General features: G+C 44.1%; 3 protein-coding genes and 1 pseudogene across 4 annotated transcripts in view; 2 read left to right on the top strand and 2 right to left on the bottom strand.

The window, feature by feature from the left end:
- Window positions 1-7572, bottom strand: part of CFAP57 (cilia and flagella associated protein 57) — a 59373-nt gene extending 51801 nt beyond the window's left edge. The window contains exons 1-5 of one of the 2 annotated variants that reach the window (XM_033115324.1): window positions 7469-7572; window positions 7077-7252; window positions 3777-4093; window positions 2097-2383; window positions 113-320 (exon numbers count right to left, since the gene is read on the bottom strand). In XM_033115324.1, coding sequence (XP_032971215.1) covers window positions 113-320; window positions 2097-2383; window positions 3777-4093; window positions 7077-7233 — 969 coding nt within the window. In that variant the 5' untranslated portion in view covers window positions 7234-7252; window positions 7469-7572. Of the gene's footprint in view, window positions 1-112; window positions 321-2096; window positions 2384-3776; window positions 4094-7076; window positions 7253-7468 lie in introns of those variants that run through there. The other variant, XM_033115325.1, reaches the window with a different exon arrangement.
- Window positions 7573-7629: 57 nt separating this feature from the next.
- EBNA1BP2 (EBNA1 binding protein 2) lies at window positions 7630-14616 on the top strand. The gene is made up of 9 exons (XM_033115326.1): window positions 7630-7868; window positions 7952-8035; window positions 8357-8526; window positions 9121-9244; window positions 10378-10467; window positions 12125-12200; window positions 12429-12522; window positions 14147-14309; window positions 14430-14616. The coding sequence occupies exons 1-9, from the start codon at window positions 7803-7805 to the stop codon at window positions 14478-14480; spliced, it is 918 nt and encodes a 305-aa protein (XP_032971217.1). The 5' UTR covers window positions 7630-7802; the 3' UTR covers window positions 14481-14616.
- A 4125-nt stretch (window positions 14617-18741) lies between these two features.
- On the bottom strand, window positions 18742-25035 carry CFAP144 (cilia and flagella associated protein 144). The gene is made up of 4 exons (XM_033114904.1): window positions 24774-25035; window positions 23748-23807; window positions 21736-21839; window positions 18742-18916 (listed from the first exon to the last, which is right to left on the bottom strand). Exons 1-4 carry the CDS (start codon window positions 24901-24903, stop codon window positions 18806-18808), a joined length of 405 nt encoding a protein of 134 aa, XP_032970795.1. The 5' UTR covers window positions 24904-25035; the 3' UTR covers window positions 18742-18805.
- A 32-nt stretch (window positions 25036-25067) lies between these two features.
- LOC117027303 (spermine synthase-like) lies at window positions 25068-26576 on the top strand (annotated as a pseudogene).
- Window positions 26577-27179: the final 603 nt, after the last annotated feature.

Below are 27179 nucleotides of genomic sequence, written 5' to 3'. Positions count from 1 at the left end.
ACAAATGGCTCGAGTCTCCATTTCTGCTCGGTGCTAGAGCCCCTCTCTTCCTCTGTTGCTGGAGAACAAATGCCAGTAGGACCCCAGTTTTTCTTCCTCCTCCCTTCCTTACCCGGATTTCCTTGCTCTCATGGTAAAAATCCTTATCTTCCATCTTCTCAAACAGGAGAACTCTCCCTGGCCCAGCAGAACAGGCAAATCCCTTTGAATAGGCTGCCACGGCAAACACCTGGGGCAAGGTCAGCTGGCTGTGGCTGCTGGCCATCATGACCTGTTCATAGGAAGGTATCGGGGAAGTCATTGTTGGAAACTCGATCAAGCTGGAAAAAGAAAATAGCATATAAGATTTAGAGACAATCCTAAGGGGATGAAATCTGCTAAGGATGAGAAAGATCGGCTGTCCTGGGGTGGGAGACACCCCCTAGTGTGAGCCCCTTTCCCATAACCAAAACACTACCCTTTGTCTGCGATGCTACACGAACTCCAAAGAAAAACTGGAAAGAAAGACATTTACTCGGTAGTCTCACCACCCTGTGTGGTCACTGTTATTAGTATTATCATTGTCATTTTGTTGTTTACAAAAAAGTAGGTCAGAGGGATTGCGTTTTCTAAGATTACACAGTCAGTAAGTGGAAGAGCTAAGATTTGAATCTAGATGCCCATTCCCTTCCTCCTTCCCTCCCGCCTCCCTTCATTCATTTATTTATTCAATCAATCCTTCATTCATATAACAATATACTGGCATTACACTGTGTTAACAACTCTGTGAAACGATGGTAAATACGATGGCCATAGTTCCTGCCCTCAGCAGCTTACAGTCTAGAGGGCATGTGATAAGGACTGTTAGGGGGCAGCTGAGTAGGATGGGAGCAGTCCGTCGGCAGGTAGCCAGGGTGTTCTGAGGACAGTTATAGAAGAGGTGCACCTATGTGAGACGAGCAGAGGCTGAGAGCTCCCAGAGAGACCTGAAGGACGAGCAGCAATACGTCAGGTGTGTCTCGGGGAGTGGGACAGGGGTTGGGCGGCAGGGCAATTACACATGACCAAACCCAGAAGCAAGAGCACGCATGGGGCATGTGTAGTCGACAGAGGCCAGAGCTCATGCTCCAGATGTGTAAGAAGGGTCAGAGCAGCAGGGAATGTGGAGTCTGGCCTTTATTGTTGGAGCCCTGGGTCCACTGAAGGATTGTGAACACAGAAAACTGGAGTGCATGGAAACTTCTTAAGAAGCACTTAACCAAATCCTGACAGAAAAGGAGATGTCATTGGCATGGGGGGTGGTGAGAACGGGTGGAACAAAAGTTATTGAGAAAGAAGGATCTACAGTATGCCACTGTGGTTGAGGGCTTAGGCTGTAAAGTCAGACAGATCTAGGTAGGAATCCTGACTCTGCCACTTAACAGTGCTGTGATCTTGGTGAGCTATTTAAACTCTTTAAGCCTTAGTTTCTGTGTCTATAAAATGGGCACAATAATAATATGTACTATATAAGGTAAGACTCAAGTGAGAATATATATAAGAGGCTCAAGGCAGTGCCTAGTACATACAATGCTACATTCCAATATGTGTGAGATAGATTATTGGTTGTAGTAGAGGCAAAATCCACAGCTCCCTCCTGAGCCCCCACTTTTGTCCACATGCTTCTGTCAGGTTTACTGACATTTCTTTGCATGTCTTGGTTGGTTTATCGCCTCCTACCAAATTGTAAGGTCCTGAACGATCTGTGTGCCCAGCAACTAGCAAGATGCCTTGTACACTGCAAAGGCTCAACGGACATTTATTTAGTTGATTCAGTAAATTAGGCAGCCTTTAGAAGATACATTTTTGAAAATTTGCAGTTTTGAAGACCAGTCATACTAAAATGCTTATAAAATGAAAGGTGTAAAATAAAAATAAAAAAAACTGTATCTAGGCTATGGTCACACTGTCAAATGTGTGCTTGAATACAGACGAACACTAGAAAGGCAGAGAAAAAAAATGAAGAATTGATTTTTAAGGTTAGAGAGGTTATGAGTGATTTTTAGAGTGTTGTTTTTGGTATAATGCTGTTAGTACAATGAGTATATTTTTGTACGAGCCCCGAGGGGCGCCATTACCTCTCTGATTCCTGGATCATCTCCAGGTTCCTCATCTCGCTGGCATGCTCCTTGAGCATTATGCTTGTCTCCCAGCGTTGATCTCCAGATTCAAAGAGGAAGAGCTTGCCTGTATCAGTGCCGACGACAACCCTGTCATCAGACACCCAGGTATGGGCTAGGTAGTTTTGGGGTTCTCCCCTCTGAAAGTTGGTTTGCTTCAGGGTTCCCTCAGTAAAACGGAGAAGTTTAAACATCCCATTTCCAGTGACACAAACCTGTGTATTATCCTGGGGACCAAAGCTCACCTGTAGAAGGTGAAAGAATAAAAGACGAAGACTTATAAAACTAATCTTGATGGAATTATTGCCCATTTTCCTCATTAATATTTATTTCAGGTAGCTCGGAGTATCCTTTAAACATCACTAAATCATATCATTTTGATACCATATTTGATAAGAGTACAGATCTATATCCATTATGTTTGTGGGGACAAGAGTCTAACATTAGGAAACCTACAAAAGTCATTTTACAAGGACCAAAAAGCAAAATGAGCAGGTCTTGACAATGGCCAAACTAAGTGCCCCCCCCAAAAAAAGAGGAATGAAGGCTCCGCAGGAAACACAGAAACAAGAGAGTCTGGCAGGCTTATGTGCCCCATCCAGGGGGAGTGAGCCAATGTCAGGGACTGCTACGTGGTCTCCGACCAACTGAGCTTCCTTTACCTGCACCCTCATCACAACATAAAGGACAGTCAACCTGTCACCCCACTAGACAGTGAGCCACTTGAGGGGCTGTGGCCTTTTCTTCTCTGTGTCCCAGTGCTGGGTTCACAGAGGACATCCAATAAATGTGAACTGAACCTCCTGGAGTGGAGGTGCTCTCTACTCTGAATGGGGATGCTGCACAGGCCTCATGGTGGCCTGGAGGAAATTATCTTCTGGCTTTACCTTCTGGCAGCCTTCTGATTACTAATTTCACCTCTTAAGTTCTCTATTATTAGGGAGGAAATACACTGGATAAACTATGTGAGTGCTCTGGTCCTGATGTACTGGTTTACACACCGGTCTCTTGTGAGAATAACTGAGTCCATGCCTGACACACTGACTAGTTAGTATCTCTGAACGTGAACAGAACTGAGTTCCTGAAAACTTGTAAACCTGAGTATTTGGTCCGAGACGGGGTTACTGCACCAAGGTAAAACCTCCTTGGGACCCACGGCCGAGGCAGTCAACCAGCTTCCTAACAGGTGCTGTTCATTTTGCCTTCATACCACGATAGAAAACTCTGCTCCCCACGTAACTGCAATTTTATTAACAGCTTCCTAAAGATGTACTGCTTCACATCACATCCCTGAAATCTTCCCACTGCCCAGCAACGCTGCTGAAAAGAGGTCAGGACCAGGAAGAGAGAGTGAGTTTGATCAGTCCACCTCTGGGCCTGACTTGTGACCAGAAAGCAGTTCTAGGCCAGAGTAAAGGAGACAGGCACTACTATTCACTACTCTGTGATTTCAACCTCTTGGAGCTTCAACTGTATAATAGTTATAATAATTATGCATACCATATATGGTTATTGTGAGACTAAATTTAAAAATGCATGTTCAGAAATCAGCACTGCTCCTGGTACATAGAAAACATTCAATAAAAGACAGCTCTTACTATTGTTTATAATTTACACCATACTTGTGCTGGGAGATACCTGATAGACACCATTGTTCTGAGAGTCGATTCTAACAATGGCCATTACTTTCTGTTTTTCCCACAGCCAATAGACAAGGTTGGACTCTGGAGGTGATGTCTGAGTCAACAGGTATTTGGAGTCTGGAGAAAAGGCCATGCAAGTAAATTTCTGAACTGGGAAGTCAAAATTATTAAGGATTTTGCGCTTCCGGACAGGGATGGATGACAGTTCATAAATGGTGATGACAGGTTTTTCTTGCACCATCTCTGAGACAGCGAGGTATCGCCTATTGGGACTGATGGACAAGGCCAACATGCCTTGACTCTTCTCTGAGCCTGAAAATAGAGGTAAAAGGGAGAATAAGGGTAGATGAAGCTTTCACCAAGATTCAACGTGAAGCAGCCACAGCGGCTGACGCAATAGGAGAAAAGTGCAGAAACAGGTCATTGTCAGTCCACGAGCCCCTTGGTACAACTATATCTGGGGTATTATTAAAATGACTAGGATGGGTACCTCCCTGAGGCGAAGCTTGGAGGAGAAGTCAGGGAACAATTCCTGGAGGCGGACAATGTGGGACAGGGAGGGGAGTGGGGCAGGTGGCAGGAAGAGAGAAGGTATGAATGTGAGAAAGTAGGATATTGCTAGAGCATCACATGTGAGCCAGGGATGACCAAAAATGGGTCTAGAGGGGTGGAAGAGGATCAGATCATAGAGGCCTTTATGCCCTGAGCAGGCAGCACTTAATACTCTCCGTCTACTTTCAAGGCCGAAATGCTAACCACTGGATTCCTCAGCCTCCCTTGCAAATAGGTGATCTATGTGCCATTCTGGCCAGGAGATAGATGTAGAAGTCTGCTGACTGGCTTTATGGTAAAGCTTGTGCTTTCTTGAAAACCAGGGATGGATGCACTCTATCCCCCTTTTCCTGGAATACAGAGGTGATATGTGGAAATACAGCAGTCATCGTGCAACCTTGAAGTAACAAGCATGAGAATGAAAGCCACGGTCCTCTAGATAGCAGCGCCTGCGGCAAAGGTTAAAGTGCAAATACTTTATTTGTGAAATGCAATCAGGGCCACATTATGATTTTTGTGGGCCTTAGGTACTTTAGCTTTCAGGGACACCTTCCTCTATTAAAAATGTTAAAAATTATATTTTGTGACAGCATTTGTATAAAGAGGAATATATCCAGGCTGGATTCATTGATATGTTCATTATTATTATATTCATTTTTTTCCTGATTTTAAAATAAATTAAAATTAAAACATTTTCTTCTATCCTTAAATGTATCATGGGTCCTAGGCTCTATGCCTACTGTGCCTTGTGGACAAGTCTTCCAGCTCAGTTAACAGCAACTCCATCCTTCTGATTAATAAGGCCAAAAACCCCACTTCTTTTTCTCTTTCACCCTACATCAGATCTCTGAGAAAATCTGTCACCTCCACTTTCCAAGTGTATCCCGGATTTGATCTCTTCCCTATGGCCTATAACTTGCTCCATGACACCATTTTCTCTCACCTGGATTACAGCAATAGTCTCTCAACTGGTCTCCTGCTTCCTCCCTTACCCCTCCTTGCATCTACTCTCTAAACAGTAGCCAGATGAACCTGTTAAGTCAGACCATGTTATGCTGTTGTGAGTACCCCCAGGACTTCTCATTTCACTCAGAATAAGAGCCTATGACCCATAAAGCCCTAAGTGAGGTTGCTCCCCATCACTTCTCTGCCTCACCTCTCAGTGCCTATTGTTCCAGTCACTTCACTTGAGCCACCCTGGCCTCCTTGCTATTCCCCTAACACACTGAGCACCCTCCTAACTCTGAGCCTCAAAGGTGAAAAGCAGAAGTATAAAGCATAAAAGAGATAGTATGGGAGAATAATTAATAATCTTGGGTTAGGGAGAAATTCCTGAACAAGACACAAAAAGGAAAATGTTGATAAACTTCACTTCATTAAAACTAAGAATTTCTAAAAAAAAAAACAAAAAACAAAAAAAAAACTAAGAATTTCTGTCCATCAAGATACCGTAGGGAGAAGACACAAGCCCCAAACTGGGAGAAATTATTTGCAATACATATATTGGACAAAGGATCGGTGGTATACAGAATATATAAAGTGTACTCATAAGTCAGTAAGAAAATTGCCCCCCAAAACCACAGAAAAATGGGTAAAAGACATGAATAAAGCATCTTACAGAAGAATGAATAGGAATAGCCCATAAACATGTAAAAAAAAATTCATTCTCATTAAGGGAAATGCACACGAAAACCAATAAAATCAATCACTAGGTTAGCAAAAAATTAGGAAGTTAGACAATACCAAGGGTTGGCGAGGTTGTGAAGGAATGGCAACTCTCATATACTCCTGGTGGGAGTGTAAATTGGTACTACCGCCTTACGTAATTTTAGTCCTGGCTGTGTGTCCTGGAGAATCTCTGCACAAGCGGATGAGCATACATGAATGCAAAGACATTTTTACACTAGCGCGGTTGGTAACAGCAAAAAACTGTTGTTTCCCAAATGTCCACCAACACCAGAATGGATAGATACAGTTGAGACATTAGATTCATAGGACGGAACACTACATAGCAATAAAATGAACTCAAGATGCATGTAATATATATCAAAATGTATAATCTCGAAAGCATGAGCCACCTTGTTTGTTTTGATGTTAAACAAAAGAAGCCAGCCATAGAATACATATACTATGATTCCATTTATATAAAGTTAGTAAATAGCAAAAAACAAAACTGTATCTTACGTGGAGTTACACATATGTGGTAAAACTCTATGCAACAAAGAGTGGAAAAAGGGAATAAATAATCAAGTTGTAGAAATCATATATATCGACAGGAGCAATGTGAACAAAAACAAATGTGACATTATACAAATGGTTATTTGTGACTTGGGATAAAATCTCCAGTGTCTTCATCATGCATGAATTATAAAGGTGCTGGGATGAAGGTGGTATACTCTGAAAAACTGTCAGATAACTCAAAAAGTGGCCCTGGTGATGACAAACACAATGATTTTGAAGATGCATGAAAAGACACTCTTTACATTTTTTTTTCATTAGATCACAGTGGAAAAAAAACTTTTAAATTAACATTATTTTACATGTGATTTTAACTGTGTATGTGTGATTGATTACATGTTAAATAATGCAAGCAGACATGTATTCCTTCCACATTTGGAAAACTATACGTTTATTCAAGTTGGCCAAAAAAAATTTCCTTTCAGTCATCGTATTGAGACTATGGGGTTATATTTGCCACCTAAGGTTAATGTACGAGTATGTGGCAGGATGGAAAGGGGTTTACCTGGAATGAATTTTTGCCACTTCTGATCCATATTGTACCTCACACACTGATTTCCTGCAGGAAATATAATGATCTGCTCATCGAAGAAGAAGATATTGTTGGCCACTTGGGATTGAAGACCAAAAACATGGTGCGACTGAGCTACTACGGTCGACATGGTCCCTGGCCAAAGAGATCTGTAAAGACCGAGCCCGCAGTTGACATGGAGAAGCGCATCGCCGCCCAGCCCCGCCCAGGACACGCCCCTCACCACGCCCCCAACCCTCCTCCACCGCCCACTCCAGAGCCCCTCACCCACTACCCCGCCGAGGCTCCGGATTCTCCCTTCCTTTGCACCCTCGCGGCTTCCTTCTCCTCCAGCCATCCCCCCACCTCCCGGTATTCCCTCTCACCTTTCGCTTTTCCTCCCCGAGTTACCAGACCACACGTATATCCCGGGGTAGTACCACGGCTCTCAGGCAACCTCGGCACTATGAGACGCCGGAGCGGTTCCTATAGCAACGGAAAACCGGAAGTGTGTCTGGGCCCGGAAGCGGAAGTCCAGATCAAGAAGTCCCGCAGCAGTAGTGAGTTGTTGGCTGTGGAGCGGTTCGGTTCCACGTGGAGCCGCGGCGGGAAGGTAGAGGACTGAAGAGCGGCGGCTGCAGCGAGAGGTGCCCTTTCCAACCGCGCGGGCCTCGGCCTACTCCGCTTCCCCAGGGACGTGTTGGACGTGCGCGCAGCCAGATGGACACTCCTCCGCTCTCAGGTTCGGACTCAGATTCTGATGATTCTCTTGTCACGGACAAAGAGGTAGGTGTCAGCCGAGCTCGCGTGGCTGGACGCGGGGAGAGGTCCTTACTCCCCTGGTACCTATCGCCGATTATGTCCTGCAGTTGCAGGATGCCTTTTCCCGAGGTCTCCTGAAGCCAGGCCTCAATGTCGTGCTAGAGGGGCCGAAGAAGGCAGTGAACGACGTGGTGAGCTCGGGCGCTTGGCGGAGGGGGGTACTCGGACGTGAGATGAGCACAACGAAATGTGCTTGGGTGACTGAGTTCTTGTCCCAGAAAGGACACTGCGTGCGTATTGTCAAGAGGGTCAGTTACCTGTCAGGGTATTGGGGGATAGCACTTTGTCGGTTCGCCTAGCACCCTGGGCTTGAGAGAGACATATTCAGGGTTCCCTTCTTAGGAGCTCAGTGTCTGAATTTCTTAGAATGGCCTGAAGCAGTGTTTGGCTGAATTCAAACGGGATCTGGAATGGGTTGAAAGGCTTGATGTCACCCTCTCTGAATTTCTTAGAATGGCCTGAAACAGTGTTTGGCTGAATTCAAACGGGATCTGGAATGGGTTGAAAGGCTTGATGTCACCCTCGGTCCGGTGCCAGAAATCAGTGGACCCCAGTCACCACCTCAGGACAAGGATCAGAAAGCTGTTGATCCAGAAAATGACTTCCAGCGGGAGATGAGCTTGTATGTTTGTTTTCAAATGTGGGAGAAGTTGTCGGTCCCTATGCTAGAGAGGGAGGAGAGAAGGAAAGTGGGGAGCCCGGACTCCTCAGAAGTTATCACAAGCCTGGGATCAGGGTGGGAGGCCTCTTTGGACTAAAAAGAGCTAAAGTTTTTTGTACATTCAATTATTAGAACAAAAATTTGCTTATGGAAGTTTCTTATATAGACATTTTTAGCGACTGCCTAATAATTCATAATTGGCATTAGTTTTGTAAGTTAGTGGGTACTTTTAGAGTGGTGATTCTCTTAAACTATTCATTTATTTTCAGCAGTACTTCCCATCACCCTACCTTTTTAAAAGAGTGTACAGTTAAATTTTTCCAAGATTAACTTAGATACCAAGTTAATGAGGTTTAAATGAGGTTAAATTTTTCCAAGATTAACTTATATACCAAGTTAATGAGGTTTTTATTTGTGTGTTTTTGTTTGTGTGTTTGTTCTTGCTGGTGGAGGTCAGATGTTGAGAGTCTTTCTGACCTTGGATAACTCATGAGAAGCAGTGAGAAGGAATGTAAGGCCTCTTAGCTTATTTCACACTTTGTCCTACATCCTCAGCTACCGTCAGGCCCAGGCCGCAGTGCTTGCAGTATTACCCCGCCTCCATCAGCTCAAAGTCCCTACCAAGCGGCCCACTGATTATTTTGCAGAGATGGCCAAGTCTGATCAGCAGATGCAGAAGGTAAGAAACAGGGAAGGTTTTTTTTCTGGAAAGCCAAGGTGTTGTACTTAAGTATATTCAGCTGGCTTACCTTCTGTACTGTTTAAAAAACTAAGCCTAATAATAGGGAACCAGTTGTCAAAGGACAATTATCACCTCTGTTGTCTACTTCACACTCATGACAATCACCACCAATTAGATAAATGTAAGGGTGACTTTTTCCTAATTTAAATAATTAAGATGGGGCGGCTGAAATACTATGTGGTGGACCTTCTTTAATAAAATTTTTTTTAAAAAGCAAAAAAACGAAACAGTTAAGGGGAGGAAAAGAACTGGAAGTGTGGTCCCCAAGGTAAACATGGCCTTTTGCATTTCCTAGCTGCCATGATCATGGCATGTTGTATAGAAAAAACACAGTTCTTGTCCTGCCATTACCAGTGGGCAGTGCTACAACTTGTAGACAATTCATTTTCTCTGGGCTTCAGTTTTCTCTTTGGTAAAATGAGGGAATAATGTATGGCTGAGATGTAGTATAATTTAGGGTTAGGTACAGCTTGGTCCTCGTTTAACTTTGGGAGGAAGAGAATTGCCAAAATCTAATCCAAGATGTATTGACATAGTTCTCTTGGGTCATAAGCTGGATTTTAGGGAGCTCTTATCTTGGCGGTACTTAGGGAAGCTAATCTAGAGATGGGCCCAGACACATCTCTGTACATTCACACTGACAACTGTTCATCCTTGAACTGAAATGTGTATGTTTGATGGAAAAGGCGAAGTGCCCAATATCTGTTGGAGTTTTTAATGTGTATGTGGTATATTGGAGAAGGGGACAGTAGGGATGGGGAGAAGTTAATTTCTCTTGGCAAAATTGCAAGCAGTTTTGTATAATGGAACAAATAGCACAGTGGGAATGGGAAGTTTGCTTGCAGGTTCTAGCTCCACCGCTGCTACGTTTGGGATCTTGGACAGAGTGCTGAGCCTTTGGGCCTCATTAGCCTCAGGTGTAAAACACAGGACTTGGAATAGGTGATAATCAAGGTTCCTTTGAGCTCCACAGTTTGCAGCACTGGGAATATCTGTTTTCTGCTCCAGTGTGCCCTAACTAGTGGTCATCTCAGATTCAATTAACAAGCTGACAACATTTTGTGTTTTAGATTCGACAGAAACTGCAAGCTAAACAGGCCGCCATGGAGAAGTCTGAAAAGGCTAAGCAATTGCGAGCACTTAGGAAATACGGAAAGAAGGTGAGAAGGAAAGTGTGCAGGGGATAGGATGAGGCCGAGTGTGTTTTTCAGGCCAGATTGCGTGGTCTGATTTGTTCCATGCCCTGTATGTGTTCAGTCATGTGCTTATTATTTCATAGTGGGGTGTGTGTGCTCTAGTATTCATGAACTCATTCTCTTCTTGATGCCAGTGTGTCACCAGGAATAGTGTGTTAACTGCAGGAGAGTCATTCACCTCTCGGGGCTTCAGTTTGCACCTCTATTCAGTGAAGAGTTGGGTCCAGATCGGAGGTTTCCAAACCTAATCTCACAGCAGAATCAACCGGGGATATTTTTCAAGACAGATTTCTAGGCTTCAGAAGAATCTCTGGGAATCCATGCATGTTTTCTTCCAGTCCCCCAAAGGCTTCTCAGATGATTCCAACATGCATACTGTTGAGAATCACTGGCCTAGCTGATTATAAAGTCCTTAAAGGAATCATGTTATTGATTGTCATCCAATCTGGAAAAAAATGGCACCTGTGTGTTAGAACTATGATTGAGTTCTAATGTAAAATCAGAGCAGCATACCATGAAACTTTTCGTGGTTTTTCTTCCTTATTGCCTGGTCACCTAAGAAGGAAGATGACAGGAATTAAAGTTAGGGTTGTGGGAAGAAATGTTTGTGAGGAGGATCAGCATGGGTGTTGAGACTTTGTCGACGTTTGGGACATAAGCACTGTGATCCTGCGTGCTGAGTTGCTTCCTCATTTGGAGTCATTTCACTGAGGGATTCAGCGGAGTATGAATAGCTGGCCTCCTGTCCTCTGCATACAGGCAGCTGTGGACTTGCTGGATTGATCTGGTCGTGTGACTGAGATCAACTCAAAGGCAGGGCAATTGGATTCACAACTTGTCTGAAACAGATCCATTTAGTCAAGTCTATGAGCTCACTGTTTCTAATCTGAGGAAACCTCAGGGCAGTGGCTCTCAGCTAGGGGTGATTTGGCTTCCCAGGGAAATTTGGCAATGTCTGGAAACATTTTTGGTTGCCACATTTTGGTGGGGAGTGTGCTCCTGGCATCTAGTGAGCAGGGGGCAGGCAGAGAGGCTGCGAAATATCCTACAATGCACAGGACAGGCTGTTCCCCGCTCAACAGAGAGTCGTCCTGTTTAAAGTGTCAGTAGTGTGGAGACTGAGGAACACTGACCTAGAGGAAAAGCGTCTCCTTTTGTCCTGAAAGCTTTTTTGTTTTTCAGGGAGATTGTTGTTTTCTGTTAGGACTTTCATGCCTAGTAACTGTAGGTTAGATATTTAACATGCCCAAATAAAATTAATGGGGAGAAGTGGATGTGCACTTAAACATGATTTGCTACAGTTTTGTAGGTAGGATTGTGTAATGGAGGAAGAGTGCAGACTGCCTGAGTGTGAATCTCAGCTCTGCACTTTCCCGCTGTGTGACTCGGGCAAGTTACTTAACCTCTCTGTTTCTGTTTTTCGTGGGTTGGTGATAAGAATTTTTACGTCACTGGATTGTTGAAAAGCTAAACCGAGAATGTACTTAGAGCCTTAACATAGTTTGGGCACACAGTACACGTTCAGCGGTGGTGATGTTATCACAGTGTTGTCACTGGGAGAATGTATACATTTGCAGTGATGGTTTGGAATGGCTGTGACAGTCCTGTGCCCATGTCCCAGGTGCAAACAGAGGTACTTCAGAAGAGGCAGCGGGAGAAAACACACATGATGAATGCCATTAAGAAATACCAGAAAGGTCAGTATGTCTCTCCTGAAGATGTAGGGGAGCAGGCTGCCTGCTAATTGTGACACCTCGTGCCCTGGAGCCTGGATTGATGTGGAACTATTGGGCCTAAGGTTTGGGGACGGGATGGGAAGCAAGATGTGCCTCTTACAATCAGTTCGGCAAACAACAAGCTTCTTTTGATGTTTAAGCTTTTTATAAAATGTGATGGTGCTGATCGAAGTACTTCTTCACTCGCAGGCTTCTCTGATAAACTGGATTTCCTTGACGGAGATCAGAAACCTTTGGCACGGGGCTCGAAGGAAGGAGCTAAAGGCCAGCAGACGAAGAAGGGGTATTAAGTGTTTGATTTTGTTTTGTTTTGTGGTGTGTCCTGGGCCTGCAGTTCACAAGTATGGCAGGGACTGCCCCACGAGTGGCCTCAGAATGGAGAAAGTGTAGCTGCTGCCTGTGGCCGAGACCTTCAGGAGTCTGTGATGGGTGGCGTTAGCCATATCAGTCTTTGAAGATTAAAGGGAGGTGATTTAAGGATTCAAACATTTTAAGTGAATGCTTAGTCAAAGTGAATTCCTTACCTCACAGTGTGATGTGTAAGATTCCAGACCTCGGGTTCAGATCTGGACTCAAGCAGTCACTGGTAGGGTAGCTTTGAACAAGTTACTTTACCTTTTTCAATGTTAATTTCTTCATCTATGAAAATAAGAAAATAGTATGTGCCTCATAGCATTATGAAGATTCAAAGGGATAATGTTGACTATTACAATTGTGCTTTTTAGTTCACCAGTGTGCATTCCTGGACACCAGGCCTGTAATAACCATTTCTGTGTAATGTATGTAGTAAATGCTATGATGAGTCGTTTAGGGAGTAGTAGGATACGCATTGTAGAAATATCTGACATGGTCCGGGGAGCAGGTCTGGGGTTGGCTTCCTGGAGAAGGGACCCACCTGAGCTTAGCCTGAAGGATGAATAAGAAGTAACTAGGAGAATAGGAGAGACACAAGTTTTGGGAAGACGAAAGAACATAAATGAGCAAAAGCTTAGAGATGAGAACAGTAGGTTTGTATGTGAGGAACAGCAAGCATTTGGTATCACTGGGAATACAGTGTGAGGCAAGGAGTGGCAAGGGGGATTTGGAGGGGGGTCTGGGCCCAGTCACAGAGGCAAACTGTTTGCCTAGTTGAGAAGCTTGGGCTTTATCCAGTAGACAGTGGGAAGACACTGATGGGCTTTACTCAAAATAATGAGCAGGTCATATTCATATTGCAGTGGTTCTTGTGTAGATGATAGACTTGAGGGAGACAGAGAAATTGATTAAGGGACTATTAAAAAAGTACATATAAGCATTGATGATGACCTGAAAGTAGTCATGGAAGTAGAGAACAGAAAATGGCTTGAACGAGTATTCAAGAGGTTAAATTAGCAGGACTCAGTAATTGGATTGAGTGTAGAAAGTGAAAGATAAGAATCAAGGCTGACTCCCAGGTTTCTAGTCCAGTGGCTAGGGCATGTCTGTAGGAAGTGAAACCAGGCTAGGAAGGGAGACAACATGTGGTTTTGGAATGCTGAATTTGAGATTCCTGTGGGATGGCCAGTTTTAAGATTTATTACATTTGAATATTAAATGCATGCATATATCCCTGAAAGGACTAGAAACAACTGTGGATGATTTAGGAAGGTTTAGTTAAAATAGAAAGCTTTCCAAAGATAACTGGTGAGCCACAAATTGTATGTGGATCCTTTCCTGGTTCTTGCTTTGTTTTCCTGCTTTAGTGGTTAAAACTATAAATAGATGAGCTTGCCTGGGGAATTTGTTAAGTAGGAATGTAAGGCCAAGGATGAACTTTTGGGTAACAGTGGTATCTACTTATAGACAGAATACTCTAGGGTATTGTTGGGCTATGAGGTTCGTCAGAATTTGCAATGCTGTGGGTAACCCGTAAGACTGCTTTTTTCCAGTCCCAATGCCAAACGGCGCTATAAAAACCAGAAGTTTGGTTTTGGTGGAAAGAAGAAAGGCTCCAAGTGGAACACTCGCGACAGCTATGATGATGTATCCAGCTTCCGGGCCAAGACAGCTCATGGCAAGGGCCTCAAGAGGCCTGGCAAGAAAGGATCAAATGTGAGTCCCAGAGCCAGGCCCACACCACCTGCCCACTCTCTTTCTTTCCCTTTGTATCCTGACCCTGGGGCAGAAAGCCGAGCTGCTATGTGACCACATGTGGTATTTCTTTTTCTGTAGAAGAGACCTGGAAAACGGACAAGAGAGAAAATGAAGAGTAGAACACACTAAGCAACATCTTTGTGTGCATAGAACCAAGAAAAAGGAATGAAGAATTGGGATTTCACAATACAATTGGATCCCTTAGGTTGGTTTCTTTTTGTTAAAAAAAAAAAAAATTATTCAATAAACTAAAAAATTATCAAAGAAACATACTCTTGGGTGAAAATTCAGTTAAGACAGATTTAGAAGTTACTTTTACATATTAAATAATACTTCTATTTATTGATAATTATTTAGACATTGAGCCCAAATTCCCTTCCTTTTATAGTAGATGAAGATTTAACACGCTCATCAATTCCTCTTCCCCGTCCCGCCAGTTAATATCACGACTTTGGGTAAATCAGTAACCAGTGTTATATCATCATGATTGTTTAAATACCAATCACTGGAGAGCTACATGAACTATGATAATTCTTCCTGTTTAATACAATTTTTGGTTTTTCTTTGAGTTAATTATTACCTTATGTTTTTCTGTATAAAATTTTCCTTCTATATCGTTAGATGTTTCATCATTTTATCCATCTTAAAATTTTTCTGCTATAACCAAGGTCTGTCCTACAAATGTCACCCTGTCTCTTTTCTATACCTTCTAGGTTGGCTCCACTATTAGGTTGGTGCAAAGGTAATTGCGGTATTTGCAATTTTTAACCTAAACCACAATTACTTTTGCACCAACCTAATATTTCCTGGATCCCGTATTTTTCTGTCTTAGCTTATGCCAGCCTTTGCTCTACACCGTTTTTTAGTATCTCCCTAAGAATGGGAAGATGAGAGGTGAATTTTTTGTCTCTTTGCATTTCTGCAATTGCCTTTAATCTGGCAGCTATGAATTTCCCGAGAATGTTGCAGGCATGCTGCTTTGTCTTATACAGCCTCCTATGTTGCCAGTGAGAGGCTTCTCTCTGGAAGCTTTTCTTCTCCCCGTGATCTGACCTTCCATGATGCCATACCTTGGTGTGCTCCCGTGTTCGTTCTTTGATTAGGGTATTTGGAAAGATTCAAGCTCTTTGGTTCTGGGAAGATTAATTTGATAACTTCCCCCCTGTTTGTTCTAATTCTAGAATTTCTGTTAGTTAAATGTTGAACCTCTTCTGATGATCTTCTAAGTTTGTGTTTGTATTTAAGTTACACTTTGGGCCAAAGACTTCTTTGATTCTTTTTTCTAATCATTTTATTGAATATATATTTTAGCTTTCATTTTTCACTTTGTGTCCCGAGAGTTTTTTCTTCTCTAATTGTTCCTTATTCAGATGATTTTATGTTCCCTGCTGGTCTAGTGACTGGCATTTGGCGCTTTCATATCGTTTTACTCGTATTCTATAGATGCTGTCCCCAATCATGTCTCTCAGAATGTGAATTATAGTTTTGGTTTTTAAAAAAGGTTTATTGTGTTCCCTTCATTCTGTTACCTCGTGATTCCTCAAACCCCACCGTATATGCATTTTGGTCTCCCTTTTTAATATAGACTTTCTAGTACAAAAGAATGAATTTAGCTTTTGTAAACTAATTTCGGTTAACAAAATTCTGAGTAAAGAAGTTGCGTTTTCAGAAGACCAATGATTTCCCCTTGACCTATTTTTGACAATCTGTACAATGAATGTGGCAAAACATAGAAATTCAAATAAGGAGCCTCAGGATCAGTTAGAAACTTTGAATTATGTTTGGAAGATATTGAGAGTTTTCAGACAGTAGAACACAGGTTAACAGCAGTTCACACTGTAAGGCCAAAAGTAAGTTATTAATGCTAAGTACTTTTAAAAGGTTTGAAAACCATGTCCCTCCCTTCCTTCCTTTTTTATTTTGGTATAGCAAAGTTTTACAAATGGCGTCACTTTCCTTAATTTCAGAGGTATAGTCCATAGAACTCATTTATCTCACTTCTACCATTTCAGTCTTCAAATGAAGTATAATAGGGTGCGGGCATTGTTATCTCACATGTCCGTGCATTGAAAGGTAACAGCCTCGCAGTTCCCTGTCCCCAGTACCGGCTGTTCGTGCTTTGCTTTGTTCCAATACGCGTGGGTCTGTTTTCAAGTGCCGTTAAGTAAGAGCAGTTTCTCAACAACACTGTGTATAAGTAGAAACTTTGCTGCTAGCTCTTTAGTCCTCAGATCACTAAGTAAATTGAAGAGGCATAATGATTTCACAGTCTGACAGTGATTGATCACTGCACATCTGTTACTCGAATCTAGACTTCGAAAGGATTAAGACAGTTTGCCAAGGCATAGAAACACGATGCTTGCTCCATGTCATGTACAAGAAAAAGCAAGCAAGCTCTGTTTTGTTTTTTGATTTTTGTTTTACAAATAAAACACTTGATTCTCAAAGTTTTTAATGTTTTAATCTAAATAAATAATAGTGTTACTGTTTTTCATTTTCTTAAGCATTTAACAGTAAGGTGTTTAATCATTTGACTAAGTTTTAAAAATTCATCATGAGGGTATTTTGAGGAGAGCATAAAGAGTGGATTATGTGATATGCGGAGAGGTGAGTCTATGATCTAGTATAAATTAGACAATAGATTAGGTTCCTGATCCTCTTTCATCCCAAAGTTAGCTCTGATGGAGATCATTATGCCCCTGCTTCTCTGTTCCTTTAAATAGAGCAACCCGACTTTTTCTGCTTTCACCTCCTTCCCAACATCACCAAAAAAATGGAGGCTTACTTTGTACACTCAACTTATCTAAAAAATATTTACAGTCAGTCTTCACTTTGCAATGTAGTGTAGGACCATGAAAATGACTTGCTTGCTAAAACTATGCCAAGTAATCTTAACACATTGTGACAAATTTAAAGGTATGGGAGGGGTGTGGGGCACAGACTTCCGTGCCTGCTTTGGACATACCACCCTCCCATTACCTCAATGTGTTCACCACCCTGGAAGCTCTCCAGACCCTGTGGTTGAGGGGTTTTTATGGAGGACTCAAGTATATCTGCAGGATTGATTAAATCATGGCCATTGGTCTTCAGCCCCTCTTCTCTCCCCAGAGATTGGGGGGTGGGACTGGAAGTTCCGAGTATCTAATGAAGGCTTCGTCTTTTGGGGAACAGCCCCATCCTGAGGCTATCTAGAGGCTGCCAAGAGTCACCTCGTTAGTATAAAAGATGCTCCTGTCACCACTGTCACTTAGGGAAATGCAAATGATGCAGGAGCTCTGTGTCAGGAACTGGGGACAAAAGGTAAGTATCTCTGTGACATCACAGGTCACCCTCCTGTCTTTGGCCATGAATCCTTATGGCAAAAGGATTATAATAGTGCAGAGATAGGTACATTTCTAGATTCCCATGTAGTCATTAATGATTAGTCCATCATCATATTGTATGAAACTATCTCTGGGGCTCAGCCACTCAGGTTTGTAGGCTTCCATTCGATCTTGTCAGGTTCCAAAAGCAAGATGATCTCAGCAGAATATGGCTTCACCCTTCCAGGCATAACTCAGGAACAGCCATGTGGAAAAGATACTGGAGGTGGGGGGTGGGGGTGCGTGGAGCTTTTATGCCCAACCTGGGCATGCACCGCTCTCCCAACAGCTCCATGTGTTCACCATCCTGGAAGTTTCCTGGCTCTTTTTATAGAACCTTCAAATGGTACTTTGTCCAGATGTTTTTTTAGAGCTGTTTTTTTTTTTTTTTCCAGACAGGATTCCATCAGCTTCAAACCCAGGGAGAAAATACAATGTAGGTGTAGGTTAAGGGTTCAGCCTTCCCAGGTTTTTATTGGTTGTTTTCAACCTCACACCTCATTCCTTAGTGTCCCTGTGTTTTATTTAGTGTCCCTGAGCCCTATGCTTTTCCCATTTCTCTAAGAATAGCCCTCCAATGCAGCAATATTACATGCCTGGCTGCTGGTAAGTATGGAGTGGGACACCCTGGAGACCGCCTACCAATGTCCATTTTCAGTTCCCTGCTTCCCGCCCCTCTGTCTCAGAGTCCTGGGAGGACTGGGGCATGGGCTCCAGGATCAGAGGTATCCCATTCGGCTTGCGTTTTGTGGCTTCCTCCGCCCTCTTCCATCAGCTTTCCACTTCTAAGTATGCCTTCAGTTTTCTTGGTTGCTAATGGTTTTCTCCCATTCTCTCTGTTTTGGGTCCATACCTTTTGTATCCCCTTATTATCCTTACTGAGGTCTGGGAAGGCAAAGGAGCGATTGTTCGCAGTTTGCCCTCTTACTGGAATTCTCCCACTAGTTTATGTGATTGAGGATTTGAACCAGTGGTTTTGGACAGGACGGAGAAATGTAAGACTCGGGATAGGAGAAGTTTGGGCTTTAAAGTATCTTTACTGAGCAGCTCTCACTTCGGGCATTAAAGACAGGTTGACATCACTGCTGGAAACTACTTGTGGCGATCATCTTCTCCCAAGCTCCACATTTTAGCCTTGTACAGAGTGATGTCTTGATGGACCCTGTAGTGGTTCAGCCTGTGGTCATCGCGTGCTGGGTTGACCTAGAGAGGAGAGTGTAAGCATCAGAAAGAAGCCTGTGGGGAAGGGGGAGGCCCTGGGTTTGCAGTCAGATGGACCTGGGCTTGAATCAGGCCCAATCTGCTGATGTGTGACCCCTGGTGCTTTACCTTGCTAAACCTGTTTGTGAAATGAAGATGACAACATTGACATCAAAAGAGTCGTAGGACTGAATGACAATAACCTATGCAAAGTTGCTGCCCACCCCTGTCCTCTGCCTAAGTTGGAGGCCTATGGACTCTTTCCCCACTGGAATGTAAGGTCCAGGAGGGCAGGTGCTGTGTCTGTTTATGTCACTGCTTAGCTCCAGCACCTAGAGCAGTGTCCAGCACACACTAGGTACTCAAGTACATATTTGTTGAAGGAAGGAAGAAAGGTGGTGAAGTAGTTACACAGAACTGAGTATGAGTGAGCAGTCTGACACATAAACCTTAGAGAAGCAATTAACTTAAAGGACACACGTTCAGCACATTTTATTAGACCAGAGGCTGAGCTGTATTCATAGTGTGTGGTTTCCCCAGTGTCTCAGTATTGGGGTTGGGGGTTCTCTGCCTGTTTGGGGTGAGGTACTGCCAGGGGCAGGAATCCTAAGTTAAGTTGGTGCTGAATCAAGCCTCGTCAGCCCCCAACCACATCACTGAAACTCCTGTGTATTTACGTTTTAGGGTTGTTGTACAACACCTGGATATAACATTTTTTTGCTTTTACTTGACTGCCAACAGCGCCATCTAATGGCATTGTCCCCAGTTATAGTGATGAACAGGCTTGGTGTCTGCAGACCCTTTGTAACTCCATAGTGATGACTGATCTGGCGGCCACGCAGTCAGTTATCTGCAAGGCCTAGGAGGGTCTGAGCAGGGCAGGGCTTGTCCTTCCTGTCACGGCGTGGTAAGCCTGCCATGAATTGTGCTGGTGAAAGATGGGACCTTTGCACATGCACACCTGTACTCATGGAAGTCAGGCCTTTTTTTAAAAAAATGAAGAATAGTGAGTTAAATTATTTGTGCTTCATAATACTTTTCTGAGTTGCTAAATCACTAACTTGGATGATTTTTATCTTCACCTTCACCTACCTTTCTTCACAACTCACCTCCAGTTACATGCACACCATTTCCTGTTGAGCATTTCTCTCTTCCCCGGCTGTCTAACCCGACCTCTCCCTCTTGGATTCAGTTATCCTTGTGTAAATGGCAGGGCTTCCGCTGGAACCCTCACCCTGTCTCCCGCAGTCTCATCTCTCCGTGGTGATACCTCACGTTTGAAGAGGAGCTGTTGCAAACGAGCAGCTGTTAGATCTCCTCCTCACTGGGAAAACCTGGCTTACTGAGCCACTTATTCCTATCGGCATACAGTACCCCTGTCAGAGCCACATGCCCGACTAGAGTTGTGTAAGTGGGCGAGAAGGTCAGGTCTCCATAGTAGACACAAGGGAAGGACAGGGTATTGGGAGTTTGTGGGCAGGGAGCAGTTAGTGGACAAAGAGAACTGGGATCAAGCCCAGGGGCCAGGAGCAGCACGTGATGGTTGTCGGTGGGGCCACATGCCCTTTCTATTGTTCCTCATGACATCATAGTAGCACACGTTTATTGAGCGCTTACTATGTGCTAGGTACTGTCCTAGTAGGTTATATACATTGTCTCAGCTAATCCTCACCACAAACCTTCAGGTGTCCAAATTATTATCCCCGTTTTAAGGTAAGTAAATGGAGGTTGAGAGATTTAGGTCACATAGCAGAAAGTGGTAGAGCAGGGATTTGAACTCACGCTGTCTGGCTCCAGAGTCACCCTGTTACCTTGAAACACTGAGGCTATAGAAGGATGGGGGCAGTGCCCAACTCTGCCTGGTGGGGGGCAGAAGTCACTTAATGGGACTTTCTGGAAGAGGTGACTCCTGAGCTGTCTCAAAGGATGAGTAGGAGTCCTCGAGGTATATGGTCTAGGGGTCCGGAGGTGGCGACAGGAGCCGTCCATGTGGAGATAGATACAGGGGATGCAAGATTCTGGTGCCTGCGAGGCAATGACGTGAGTTCTGATACAACTGAGGAACAGTGTCTCCAAATTCACATCACCCACAGAACATGCAGATGGTCTAAGAGCCAAGTGTTAAAGAAACATAACAACTTAGGGGAAATAGAAGTTTTGTAACTCTTGATGTTGAAGGTTTTCCTGAGAATGGTGCAAAACCCAGAAACCATAATGGAAAATGGTGGCAAATGACTACTTAAAAATGAAAACCTTCTATGTGGTGAAAGACATAAACAGAGTTAAAAGACAAGAGCAGCAGGAAGTTCTTCAAGTTGTCTATTCAGAAGTCTGCATTTCTTAGTAATAGGGCCCTATATCATCTAGGGTGATGACACACCAAAGGTTCCATTTCCCAGGCTTCTTGCAGCTCCTGGTGGCCTTCCCATCACATGAGGTGAATATTGTTACTATTATTCTCAGTTTCCAGGTAAGAGAGAGAGTAAGTGACTTGCTGAAGACCACACTACTGGTAGAGCAAACAAGGCAGTCTGTCATCAGCATCATTTACCTTTGTTAATCAACACTTCCATGGTCCTATGTGCCATGTGCTGTTCTAATCACCTTTTAAATTCTACCTCATTTATGCCTCATAACAACCTTATGAAATAAGTACTGTAAGATCTCCATTTTACACCGAGGAAACTGAGTCACTTACCCAACATGACACAGCTAGTACCGTAAGTGGTAGGCAGAGGTCAAACCCAGCCAGTCTGGTCCGTACCCTGCTCTCTCAGCCCCCACCTCTACTGCCTCTGTGCTTCCTAAGGAGCCACACTTACCAAGGGGTCTGCATTCCATCCAATTTCTTGGCTCTCAGTCTGTGTCTCTGGGTATTTCTTCCTTGGTCCCTGGGCAGCATGGTGAATAATATTCAGAAACCTGTCTGGAAGACCAGGCATGTATTATGAAGTCCGGCTTTGGGAACCCTGAATGGTTCTGTGCTTTTAACTCTGGCCACATCCTTCCTTAGAGGCAGAGCACCCGGTCTCAGAGGCTTCCTTAGGCCTCACAACATGGGTCTGCTTCCTCCTCTCATCATTCAACACATACTTATTGAGCCAAACTCTGTGCCTGACACTGTCCTGGGCCCTAAAGATAGAGCAGATAAGACAGACACGGTCCCTGTTCTGGAGCTCCTGGTCTATGTGGAGGGACAGGGGACACAGCACATCAAACCCGATGGTGGAGACTGACGCGAGCTGTGAAGAAGGGAGCAGGCAAAGGGGCATTCAGAGGCTGCTGGCTGCTTCAGACAAGGTGGTGAGAGGCCGCCTGTCCGGATGCCAAGCAGGAGCCAGCCCTGAGAAAGAGGCAGAGAAGCACACCACGGGCGGCAAGAACAAAGGCCCTGAGGCCTGAGCGAGTGTGGCCAAGAGAGGAGGAGGAGGGCTGTAAAGTGAGGTCAAATCCTTCTGTATAGACAGAAGTCTGGCTGCCAACACCAGGTGTATTTGTAACTCCACAGCTTAAGGACTGAAAACATTGTCAGTTTCTCCACTATCAGTTCTCAATTTGTGAGAAGCCATTTGACAGTGGGCTTTGTAATTGGACATTCCTGGACCTTCCACTACCAGCTTGTCAGGTGGCTTAACTTTACTGGGCCTCACTTGCTCGTATTTTCCTGTAAAATGGGAGGAAAATATCCACCTCAGGAAGATGCCTGGCAATGGAATAAGAGAGTGAAAAGGGGCCTGACATCCAGCCGAGCTCATCCTTAACAAAAGGGAGCTAGTAATAAATTACTGCCTGGCTTTCAAGACTTCATCATCTGTCATTTTCCTTATTTCTACAAGTCCCCAGCTCCTATCCTTTAGCTAGGCTGGTGTCTTCACTGCAGATAAGGACCTTACTTTCTTTGGTTGTGCTCTCTCCATTAGTCTATTCACGTGTCTGTCTGCACTGTGCCAAACGATCCTGTGCGCTCTCGCCACGCCACACCCCTTCCCCATCCTCTGATGTGTCCCACATCCTTCCTCTACTCTAAGAAGGTAGAGGGGAAGCAGAGAAGCTTGCCAGGAAGGATTACGCTTTCCATCAAATCTCTCTTCCTTCATTCTCGCACGTGATCCTCACCCCCCTGTATATTTCAGACAAGCCAAACTAGTGACAGTTCTAGGGCCATGGTCTCTCTCATTCCTGTGCCTTTCCATGGACCTTGGAATTTCCTTCCACAGTTCTATACCTGACATACTCCTCCTCACCCTGTTACCAACTCCTTTAAGACCTCCCAGAACTCAGTACCTGATTTAGGCACCTGTTTTCTATGCTGTTGCCATCTCTGTCCTAGGCTTCACTAAGGTATGAGATTCCCCACCCCACATAGCGACTATCACATAGTAATAATGAAAATGACATTAATAACATTTCATGATCACCAGTACCACATACTGTCCTCAGCACTTGCATTAATTATTTTGTTTAATCGCACAACAACCCTAAGTGATAAGCTCAGAGAGGTCTAAAGTACTTGCCCAAAGTCACACAGTTATGAGTGGCAGAACCAGGATTTGAACTCAGTATGACTCCAGAACATGTGCTTGTAACAGCTAAATGTTTGGTGGATGAATAAATGGAAAGTTAAGGCCATTAGGAACATTTTTGTTGGCTTGTAAGTTAATAAACTGGCAGGATGGTAGAATATGTCAGTCTCTTTTGAGCTTATGAGTCCAGTTCTCAGATGACCGAAGCAGAGGACTGATGTTTGCCCCAAGGTAACTACCCTGCCAGGTCTCTCCAGCCAGTTGCCTCTATGTGCTCTGCCTCAGTGGTGTTCTCAAAACCCCGGACTTACCATCTGCAGGTTCCTCCAGGTGATCATGCCAAGACATGGGCTTTCTGCTAATTATGTGAACTGGAGAAAAACAGCATCACAGGTTCACGTTAAAACAGTATCTCCCTACCTTCTCTAAGACCAACCTTAGGCCAGACGTCATTTAGTATTTTCTCAGTGTCTGTCACATGTGCTGGGCACTAGGGACTAAGGCCTTCAAGGACCTCACAGTCTAGAGTAGCACTGTCCAGTTCATTGGCCATCAACCACATGTGGCTACTTGAATTTGAATAAAGTTTAATACAATTAGAAATTAATTCCTCAGACACACTAGCCACATTTCAAGTGCTCAATAGCCACATGTGGCTAATGGCTACCATTTTGAGCAACACAGATATAGTACATTTTCATCATTGCAGAATGTTCTCTTGGACAGCGTTGGCCTCCTGAAATATACAAGGGAGCCAAAAAATGTTAGATAGCTCCATTTGAGCCTTGGTGGTATTCAGGAGGAGCTGCTGTTGCAAGACCAGAGGAAACTCCTGAAGGAATGTGCAGTGAAGAGTGAGTGAAGGGTAGGGCCATTTGATCAGGGGGATACTGGGGGCCCTGAGTCTATTACCCCTGAACTTTCCAGAGGTCTAAGACAATATTAGAAGCCTGAAAAAACCCTAAACTTTAGCTTACGAAAAACAAACCAAAACAGAAACAAAACATAAAACCCTGCTAAATATAATTATTTCAAAAGCAAAATGATAAAAAGCCTTCCAACTTTTTTATAACAAAACTATTTTAATTGCTACCTGGGTGCATTTGAATATATCTAATATATCTGATGTGATGTGCAGCGACAACCTCCCCCGGCTCGCCGCTCCCCCTCCCCTCCGCTAAAAGTCGGAGTTTCTGAAGTCTAGGAAGTGGGGCTAGGTCAGAAAAGGCATCTCCTGTGCTCTGCCCCAACCCCGCCTCCCCATCCAGCACCCTGGAAGGTTCCTCCTTCTCCGAGCGCCCCCCTCTCCCCTTCTTCCACCCCGCGGCGCCCCTCACCCTTGCGCAGGGGATTCACGTGATACTGCGTGTAGAGTTTCTGGGTTCGTAGCTCTTTGAGGTACAATTCCCGCAAGATCTGGTTCTGTTGGACCTCATCTTGCATCACCTCCTTTTTGTGTCTGGCCATGGCTTTGGCCCTGTTGGATCTGGCTGGGCTTTCTCTCACAGTCCTCTCTACGCTTGCGGAGTTGGGGGCCAAGGGCCGTCTCCAGGCAACGGAGTCCTGGCGGTCTCCAGGCAACAGCGTCCTACGTTACCCTCCTCCCTCGGACCTCACTGCAGCCCTCCCATACCCCACTTCCAGAATCGTATTCCATGCCCCGCCCCCTTGGGGCGCTGGACTAACCTTCCGCATCTTTTCAGGACAGTATGGTTACTAGGACCGCCCCTGGATACGGCCAGAAAAGTACTCGGGCCCAGTGGCCAACCCAGGCGGTAATGGACTTGATTGAACCTCACCTTGGCCAGTCATTTCCTGAAAAAGATTTTGGAAAGAGTCAGAAACCTCTCGCACTTTAGGCATTCACGGCCACCGCAGCCTGCCCCACCCAGCGGCCCCTTGGTCTCTCGTGGCTGCTTTCCCAGGCCAGGCCCTGCTTCACTATGGCCGCAGCACAGAACAGCACGCTGGACTTCATGCTGGGTGCCCAATCTGATGTCGAGACCATTCTAAAAGGCCAGCGGTCCATTTTCCAGGAGCAGGGGATGACGGACCCTGGCTGTTTAGCGACCTACATCAACAAAAATGGCGGCTTGGCCAACTTGAGGATTTACCCACATGGATTGGTATTACTGGACCTTCAGAGTTATAGTGGTGATGCACAAGCCAAAGCTGACAGACTTTTGACCAAAAGGGAAGAAAGAATGAAAGAATTGAGTCAGGACAGCTCTGGTCAGTGATTACCACCCCTAGTTTGAGGAGGGGCCATTGACAGATTCTGGCCCACTGCTGATGGCCTTCTGGTTGATTAGGACAGCTGAAGTGGTATATGATGAAGACTCACCTTATCAGAACCTTAAAATTCCATGTAGGAAGCAGTGTGGACATATTCTCATCTTGAGGGGTTTGTTAATCTCATGAGGAGTGATTGGGCCCAGGCCATCATGGGCAATGGGAGAATTACACTGGCAAAAATGTACTGATTGTGGGAGGCAGAGATGGGGCACATACGATGTGAAATAGTCAAACTGAAACCAAAGATGGCCACGGTGCTAGAGATTGACCAAATGGTGATTGATGGATGTAAGAAATACATGCAAAAAACTTATGATGACCTATTTTTGACAATCTGTACAATATTAGTGAATGGGACAAAGTATAGGAATTCAAATAAGGAGCCTCAGGATCAGTTAGAAACTTTGAATTATGTTTGGAAGATATTGAGAGTTTTAAGAAAGCAGAACACAGGTTCTTGGACGAGGTCTTGGAGAATCTTACAGGAGGCTGCTAGCAGGTTCTCACAGAAAACCATGCTCCTGTACTGAAGAGGTAGGGCAAAGAAGGTAGAGAGATTGATTATGTGATCAATGATTTGACAGCTGTTCCAATCTCCACATCTCCGGAAGAAGATTCCACATGGGAGTTTCTCAGACTGAATCTTGGCCTCTCAATGAGAGTACTGAAGCAGGATGGGAAATATTTTACACGGGGAACTGTGCCAGTTTGACGGAAGCCCTTTCACTCTATGAAGAGCAGCTCAGATGCCTATATTGTCCTGTGGAATTCTGCAAGGAAGTGGTTTGCGTCCATCCATGTTTGCAGTTGTGGGTATTTTACACTGGAAGAAAGCTCAGCCTTGAAGATCATGCCCTCATCCTGTGTGCTGCAGATAGGCTTCCTGACCATTCACATGACACTGAAATGAGTCAGGCAATTATTATTGTTAATTTTAAAAAGCATATGGAAAACGTATATTTTGATGAGCTAGGATGCTATTTTTTTTTTGAAAGTCAGCTGAAGGATAGTGAGACAGTACAGAGAAGGCTGCTAAATGCGCTGAGCCCCGAGAATGTGATTTTATTACTTTTTTTCTGTGTGGGCTTTTCTTGTTTTTATTTTGTTAGACTTTGAGTTTGATTGTTGGAGGAATGAACATCCTTGTTTTGTTCTGGAGGGAAGTTTTTGATGGTGTTCCTTTCCCCCCCAAATCGACTTAGGTATTAAAATTTGGTGCTTATAAGAAAAAATTTAAAAAGACTGAATCAGCAATGTTTTGATTAAAATTACAAGGGAGAAAAAAAAATGAAACACACCCGTTTCCCGCTTTAAAGCAGTTGCCCAGAATCAAAACCCTCTGTATCTATCTTACAAAACAGCAGAGGTTTCACATCTAAGAAGACATTCTGGCCCATATCACCCATGTGATAATATAGACAGAATAACCCTTTCCTAATCTAAGTAAT

Source organism: Rhinolophus ferrumequinum, chromosome 9 (assembly GCF_004115265.2).
Source record: "Rhinolophus ferrumequinum isolate MPI-CBG mRhiFer1 chromosome 9, mRhiFer1_v1.p, whole genome shotgun sequence".
Taxonomy (NCBI): domain Eukaryota; kingdom Metazoa; phylum Chordata; class Mammalia; order Chiroptera; family Rhinolophidae; genus Rhinolophus; species Rhinolophus ferrumequinum.
This window is presented reverse-complemented; position numbering and strand designations above follow the sequence as displayed.

Excerpts from the sequence above, each read along its gene's own strand:
- CFAP144 (XM_033114904.1), bottom strand. The coding sequence starts at position 24,903 with ATGGCCAGACACAAAAAGGAGGTGATGCAAGATGAGGTCCAACAGAAC. Across the intron at positions 21,840-23,747 it reads CCTGGAGGAACCTGCAGATG|ACAGGTTTCTGAATATTATT; the intron begins GTAAGTCCGGGG and ends CTGGTCTTCCAG. Across the intron at positions 18,917-21,735 it reads GATGGAATGCAGACCCCTTG|GTCAACCCAGCACGCGATGA; the intron begins GTAAGTGTGGCT and ends TCTCCTCTCTAG.
- EBNA1BP2 (XM_033115326.1), top strand. The coding sequence starts at position 7,803 with ATGGACACTCCTCCGCTCTCAGGTTCGGACTCAGATTCTGATGATTCT. Across the intron at positions 7,869-7,951 it reads CTCTTGTCACGGACAAAGAG|TTGCAGGATGCCTTTTCCCG; the intron begins GTAGGTGTCAGC and ends TATGTCCTGCAG. Across the intron at positions 14,310-14,429 it reads CTGGCAAGAAAGGATCAAAT|AAGAGACCTGGAAAACGGAC; the intron begins GTGAGTCCCAGA and ends CTTTTTCTGTAG.